Raw genomic sequence first — 7752 nt, 5'->3', positions numbered from 1 at the left:
ATAACAAGATAACAGAAAGACACCCTCATCTCAAATGGCTTAGTAGGCAAAGCTGAGGCAGAAAGTTGGGAAAGCTAGGGAAGGAGATCAAGCAGAGAGAAATAACCCTCTACATGCTTCACCAGCCACAAAACGTTCTGATTAGGCATCTTGCTTAAAATAGCCAAGCCAGAGACTCATTGTGTTGGGTAATCATCACAAAGGTGGGCACTGAATGAAAATCTGAAACTGCTATCAATTTTCAGAGGTTACCTGGAGGAATAAGAACATATTAAGCAGATAATAAAATAACCTCCCTATGATGTCACATAGGCAGGGCACACTGTCAGAAAGAAAAGCCATACTTGAAAGGACTCAGAGGCGGACACACAGACAAGAAAGGTGTGTGTGATGCCTGTGTATGTACCTGTGTGGGGCATATCAAAACACTTGACAGGTCTAACACCAGCTCATACACAGAAGCACAGGCCATTTCACAACAAGTTCATACCCTAGATCTTAAGAAACTGCATAAAAACATTTGCACAGCCAGTCTCTGTGCAAAGCCAACATCTGGGCTCTGCAAAGCTAACCACTCTTATCAGTGACCGACAGATAAGATACTCTTTGGAAAGCAGTGCTGCCGACACACCCAGCCATGCTGGCAGGACAGCGTGCCAAGGCTTTCCAGCCCCCTGTATTCTCATGTCTTTGGAGGCAGGCAGGTTGCTTTATTGCTGGGACTGTACTAGTTTTTCCGTTCCTCTTGGCAGGAATGCACTCACAGGTCAGCAGAAGCCATCTCATGTCACTTTATGACGAGATGGGGGATATGACCTTAAAAGCCGCATGGCACTGCGTGAGTATTTCCAACCTCGCTGCATTGCCCAAGACACTGCAATCAAAGCACAACCCTAAGGAGCTGAAGGCAAGCAGGGAAGCCCGGGAAACGCTGAGATTACAGCCGGCGCCCCGCCATTAACTGTGCTGCCCACCTGCCCAGCTGCGACGGGAAAGTTTTCCATCCCGCGAGGGTGTTCTGGGGAGGTTCCTGCCGTGCTCAACCCCGCGTTCCCGCCCTGGCATCCCAGTCGCGCGTGTCCCCGCTCCCGCCCCGCCCCGCCCCGCGCCCCCTCCCCCGTTGCTCCCCCGCGCGGCGCGGCCGTTGCGCCCCGAGCCGCCCGTGCCGCCGTCCCCTCCCGCTCAGTTCGCGACATGGCGCGGCTGCCGGCGCTCCTGCTGCTGCTGCTGCCCGTCCTCCTCGCCGGTACCGCGCTGGGGAGAGGAGGAGAGGCGGTGCCGGGGTAGTGGGAAACGGGCTGGTAGCGCGCCCCGCGCAGTCCCGTCTCAGGGAAGGGCAAACCTGAGCCGGTACCGTGCCCCGGCTCGTTCAGCGGCGCGGCGGCGGAATCTAAAGCCGGGCGTGGGCACCACAGCCATCCGGAGGCAGGGCGGGGAACCGGCACAGGATGGTGCCGGACGACAGCTGGTCGGGGCCGGTACCGGGGCAGCGGCTGGTCGTGGGGGAGCCGGGACCGGGACGGGACAGCGGCTGGTCGGGGATGCCGGGATGGGACGGCGGACAGTCAGGGTGTCCCGGGAGCGGACAGTCAGGGGCTGCGGGCACGGGGCAGCGCCCGGTCGGTAACGGGCAGGGCCGGTCCCGCGGAGGTCGGGGGCCCGTGCGGGACCAGGCGCCGTTAACGCCGCTTGCTCTCCACAGGGCTCCTCTCGTGTCCCGGCGCCATGGCTAGCTACTCGGTGAGTGCCGCCCGCCCCGCCGTCCCCCCTGCCTCCCGCTGCCGGCTGCCCCTTCCCCAGGGCCGCGGGCCTCACGCTGGGGGTCTGTGCCTGCCCTGGCTCCGGAGCTCCGGCGCTGAGCAGGGGGCTCTCCCCACAGCTGAGGGGCCCGGGAGGCTGCTGGCTCCGCAGCACACAAGCCCTGGTGATTCCCATCTCTTACCATCTTCGATGCATTGCCCTTCATGGGGACTCGCTGTCCGTGTGTCCCGCTGACGCTCAGAGGTCAGAAGGGCTGCGCAGTGGGGCACACATATGTCCTGACACCACAGCTGAGCCGTGCCAGGCAGTAGGAGCCAAGCCTCAAGTGATAAATTCCCGTAAGAGCATGAAAAATAATGTGGCACTTTAAAATGCTATGCCAGCTCCTGTTGGACACGTTTTTTCTGTGCATGTCAGGATTCTTCAGAACATGGGCAGAAACCTGTTTCAAATGGTGTAACTTAAGCTTTTTTTGTACCTGTCTTCCCTAGCCTGACTGTGACAGCTATGGTTCACATACATGTCCAAGGGACTACCATCCAGTTTGTGGCACGGATGGAGAGACCTATGGAAACGAGTGTGTGCTCTGCCTTGCTAACAGGTAGTCACTTAATTCTGTCCTTCCCTTCCCTATATGCAAGCAGAACATTCACCCTGACATCCCAGGTAACTGACAGATCATTTACTAGCTTTGGATCATTCACACTGTTGCACTACAGTTTCAGCAGTGTCCTCTCAGCCATGAATCCCTTGCAACAGATTTTATTGCGATACCTGTAAATGGCTTAATTTGGATTCAGTCAGCTGGATGTACTGAGTATTTGTATTCGTAATTCCTGAGAAGGAGCATCTTAGAAGAGGTTGCCTGTCATGTTCATACAATGCCATACTACCAATGAATATAATGCCAGACCCTTCCACACTCTCCATCAGAAAACATGAAAGATCCCACCCAAAATGCAGCTTTAAATATAAAATATTTATGTTCAAGATCCAATCGCCTGTACTTCTTTCACAAAGAAGAGTAAGAATGCTGAATGTTAGGGGAAAATACTATTTTGCCTTCAGGTTGTCTAAAAATCAAGAAAAAGACTGCCTGATATTTGAGAGAGAGTATTTTATTCTTTAATAAGGTAATAATTTTTAAAAACAAATTGAAAACACAGAATCAGTATCTAGTGAGCATTATTACTTCCCATTACAATTGACTGGAAACCTTTATAGAGCAGTCTCTCCGTACAAACTGAGAGGAACTGCTGTGAATAGAATTTTGATGGTAAAAGGCAATTTATACAAATGAAATAAAAGATCATTTGTTTCCAGCAGAGGGTAGAAGTGAGAGTAGCAGAATAGCAGTGAGGGGGACTTACAAAACTACGAACAGATAGATCTCAAGAAACGGAAGGCTGAAATGTGTTTCTGACTTTGGGGCAGAGGAAAGATTAATTCTGACCAGATGATTTACAAAATTCAAATGACCAAGACAGAGGAAACATAGGCCAGAATAAGGAAGGAGGCAAAGGTGTCAAAGGACACTCAAGGTAATATTGTAAAGAAAGTGCTGAAGTGTGTCATGCAGATCTGCATAATTTGCTAACACTTTCACCAGAACACAACACAAACTACACAAGCAAATGACAGATTGCAAAGAAAATTGGTAAACCTATAGCATAGAAAAAAAGAAATCAAAATTCACACACAGTAGAATCTCTTAAAAGTGAAGAAAAGAGGTTCTGGAATGTTATGTATTAGGAGCCTACCCATCTTTCCTGCCTAGAGTGCTGTTGGAGTAAGTTATTAAGTGATTGGCTTTGTACATAGCCAAAGGTAAAGAGGAAAGTAAGCAAAGCAGATACAGATTTGTCAGAAATAATCCGGTCAAATCCATGAGATTTAGTTTTTTGGCACGATAACTTGGCCAAACAGAGTAGGAGGAAGTAGAAGCATTGGTGCATGACATTTATAAGGCATTTTACATTATCTCCATTTGACATTCACAGAAGCAGACAAACAATTACTCAGCTGAAATTGTTAAAGGATGAAATCACAGAAGTTTGACATGCTGTGGTTCAAAAGCAGTGATCAGCATTTTACATTGGAAAGTGTTATTATATTTTATGTAATAAAAATTGCAAGATGGCATGGATATGATGATCTGTGCAGGATATCATAAAAATGCTCAGGGATCTGGAGAAATTGAGTGAAATCAGTACAATAAAAGACAAAGAGAAGTGCTGAGTATCGCCCATAGAGAGTGCAAATCCATATTGTGGAGATACAGACCAGAGAGCATCTCATGACCTAAACAGTATCTTTGATCCTTTCAGAGCAGAAGGATGGGCTTTGAGATCCATCCTTACTTTTCTAGATGCTTTATTTTTTTAGGCATGATCCCTCAGTTCCAGATGGATGCATGGCAGATTCCTGAATACAGCATTACACACAGAACAAAGGGTTCTCCAGTCAAATCTGTTGCTTATTTCAACTCCTTAAGTAATTCCTTAAGTGTAATTAGTGATGGGGCTTATGTCTTTTTAGTTTAAGATGTAAAGGACACGTTTTGTGTGATACATGAAATTAAATCCAATTGTACATACAAGATAGAATTTTGTCGTAACTATCTTTTTTTTGCTGTCTTCTTACATGCTCAGAAACATGTATTTTGGTCTGAAGGGACACAGGATGGTCAGATACTCTCCTGATGGTTTTTCTTCTATAGTTCAGTAGTTGGCACATTTGGGGGCCTTCTAGTTCAGTCTGGAGTTGTTGTTCTAAAGTGTTTGACTTGGCATGAACACAACACGGATAAAACACATTGCTTTATTGGAGGAATTTCAGCTTTGAAGAACTGTCCATAGTCATAAGCAATGGTCATTCCGCTCCAAGTAATCTAAGGTACAGTCTGTCACACTTCTTAGGAGGACAGAACAGAGATTTTTCTGCCCTATTTAGCAAGCTGCATGACCAGCTGCTGAAATAGTGTAATGTGGTGATATAGAAACAGATACATGGACACATCCAGTACTAAATTACAAAACAGGCACTTCTCAATTAACTTGGAGTGATTCTCAATGGCCAACTTGCAGATGTGTTCTAGCCCATATTTAAGCCCATGAAGGGACTTTTTAAAGGGAGTTGTACTTCCCTGATGGCCAAGACAGTACTGTCCATGAGCTGTTTTAGCCATGCAGGACTGTGTGGGCACCTGCTGAGCCCTGTGTGAATGGAGTGCTGCAGAAGAGGTTGCTGTGGTTGATCCATGATAACATGAGACACCTGGAGCAAAGGTGAAGCACAGACCCTGCCCATCCTGGCTCTGCAGTAAAGCCCCTTAACTGTAAGATCAAAGTTGGTTTTCCTCCCTACTTTTTTTTTTCTTTTAAAGCTTAGATTTAATCCATTCTCAAGTTAGTGCTCAAATCCCAGGTCTCTTCCACACTCAGTGTCCAGTAGCAATGACAACATCTGATCTTAGTTTAAACCTAGTCCGACAGCAACACGTGCTCTTTGGAAATAGATGCAGCAGCTTCAGCTGTCTTTGCAGGGTTTACTGTAAGGACTGTCCTTCAGCCAGAACTTCTCCTTACATCTTTACTGGTGTTTTACATCCCCTGGCCTTGATTTTGCCTTTCATATTCCTAATCTGCTCCACTACCTTCTGGTTAAAAAGATCCCTGATAAAACTATTAGTACAGATTAACCCTGCTTTTGGGTAAACGTAAGTCTCTTGAATTTCATGAGGAGTAAACCAGCTTGATTCTATTAAGGAAACAAACTGACCATCTAGGACAATTTGCATTGTATTACTTTCTTTTTCTATCTGCACTTGCCTGGTAAATTCAGATTTGTAAATGGAGCTCCCCAAAATACTATTTATAGGACTTGCAAAAAAACCAAACCAGTGTTCCCAAACTGAGGGGTACTTGGCTAAAATTTCCTTAAATAAGATTCCAGCATTCAGAGAACCACACATTCAAAATTTAGTGAATCCTCAGATGCAGAGGTGCGTCAGGATGCACACCCTTCCCACTGAGTTCCCATGTGAAAGGTGGAAATATTGTAAGCCTTAGAACTGGTTCGCACCTCAGAGACTGCGAAGTTTAACTTGTGTTAGTGCTTTGTAATGGACATGTTAGTCCTCCTGGTGAGATTTGTCCTGTGGTTTGACAGTTCTCAGATTTGCATTGGTTTTATCAGGTTTTTATAGGTAACAAAGCCTGCGGTAAGTTACTTTGTATATGTGATTCATAAATTTTTGCATCATGGTTACTTTGTGGTAATGCTTACAGTAAGTGATGCAATTAATGCATCACTGCATTTAATTGAACACACAGAAAGACATGAGAGAGTCCGCTTTATAAAACATGTCTGTAAAATTCAAGTAGTGCTCCTCTTCTAATATATTTCTCTTCTGTTTGTAGGGAAGAGCACAAGCATGTAAAAATTGTTCGACGGGGAACTTGCTGATATGACAGATGACCACTTTTCAGGAAAATAAGAGGGTCACAGCCAGTCCAAATGGAAACAATGCCTTAGATGTACCTTTTAAGTAGCCTGTCTTAATAAACAAGCTTGCATATTTGAAGTATGTTTACTGTATTAAAACCAGTGTTCATAAACATATCCATAGTACAGTTATAACCTGAACCCTGATTTATTTTCTTACAAAAGATGGATCATAAGAAAGAGATGTCCTGACTCTATACCAGTAGGTCAGTTGTCCAGAGAAGGGATTGAGTGTACCAAAGAAGGAAGTGAATGGGTACCAAGTGCCATTCCCACAGCCCTGGCTGGGATCAAGGAGGCTCCAGCATCTCTGTCAAAGGCAGTACTCTTTGTTTCTGGGATATTCTGAGCCCACAGGTGCCAGCGACCCCTGGAGAGCCACTGGAGGGGTTTCCTGTGGTGGCTACCAAACTGGTGATGGCAACCTGACACGTGCCAAGCCTCTGCCCCTGGCTCCCAACCTGCAGGTCCTGCTGGTGGAGGGCAGTGACCTGGGCACCATCTGCTCTTGCTGAGGAAGGAAGGACTGGTGTGGAATGCTGGAGGCATGGGCAAGGGGTATGCACTGCCCTCCAGGTCCCCATCCCTCTGGGCTCTGCTCCCTGGGGCAATGATGTCACTGGCCTGGCTGGCACCCAAGAGCCACTTCCTGTGGCAAACACCCAGCAGAATTGGAAAGCTCAAGACTCATGTGAAGGGGTGAACTCCAGAGTAGCTCTGGGGGGCCTTGCCACAGGGAGGGTGTGCAAGCATCGGGGTTTGGTCCTCTCCTTGTACTTGGCATGGATATGGGCACATATCTTAGGTTTGTTCCTTTCTGTTCCACTGAGCACCTGTTTTTTGCATGTTGCTTGAAAGTAACTGTGTTTGGGTTGCCCTACAGTGCTTGGTAATACACAGGTGGCTTTGATCTAAGCCAAGCAGCACCTGCTCTCCCCCTGGTCCCAGACAACGGCTTTGTCAGGCTTTGCTGGGCAGCAGCAGTGCAGGCAGGTATGTACAGCATACTTCATGCCTCAGGAACGTTCTCAGGTCAGTGACTTCAGGTTTGAAAAACAATGGTTTTGCCTTGCACTTCCTGATGTCACTGGGCAGAGAATGTGCAGCCATCCCCATAGATGAAAGGAAGGTCAGAAGATGTCTTACTGGCTTTTGCTAATGAAATGTGGAGATGAATGGCTTTTTTCCCTGGCTGAGTTACAAGAAGAGCTTTATTTAGCTGATTAAATTCCAGAATTAAATTCTCCCTCCTGTGGAATTTTAATTTTTTTTAAATTTGCCCAGGAAACATGTTTTAAAAAGTTCCCTGAACTCCACGTACTGTTGCTCAGCAGGCAGCGTGTGTGCTTTCTGGGACAACTGGGCTCCAGCTCCCAGCTTAGCTGTGGGTAGTTTGGAAGTGCTCAGCCCCTTGCTTCAGGCACCCTTTGAAGGGTCTCAGCCAGAGGTGTAACTGGTTAATACTGGCTAACACTGGTATCTAGA

The 7752-nt window shown here is 46.9% G+C and overlaps 1 protein-coding gene across 2 annotated transcripts; it reads left to right on the top strand.

Annotated features, from left to right (window-relative positions):
- Positions 1-1138: 1138 nt before the first annotated feature.
- On the top strand, positions 1139-6343 carry SPINK2 (serine peptidase inhibitor Kazal type 2). Of its 2 annotated transcripts, none has more exons than XM_048305230.1 (4): positions 1139-1246; positions 1703-1740; positions 2253-2362; positions 6183-6343. In XM_048305230.1, the coding sequence occupies exons 1-4, from the start codon at positions 1195-1197 to the stop codon at positions 6226-6228; spliced, it is 246 nt and encodes an 81-aa protein (XP_048161187.1). In that variant the 5' UTR covers positions 1139-1194; the 3' UTR covers positions 6229-6343. The 2 variants fall into 2 exon arrangements, with proteins under 2 accessions (XP_048161187.1, XP_048161186.1); XM_048305229.1 differs by lacking the exon at positions 1139-1246 and adding an exon at positions 1495-1619.
- Positions 6344-7752: the final 1409 nt, after the last annotated feature.

Source organism: Corvus hawaiiensis, chromosome 5 (assembly GCF_020740725.1).
Source record: "Corvus hawaiiensis isolate bCorHaw1 chromosome 5, bCorHaw1.pri.cur, whole genome shotgun sequence".
NCBI lineage: Eukaryota > Metazoa > Chordata > Aves > Passeriformes > Corvidae > Corvus > Corvus hawaiiensis.
The sequence above is the reverse complement of the archived record's forward strand: the minus strand, read 5'-3'. Positions and strand labels throughout refer to the sequence as shown.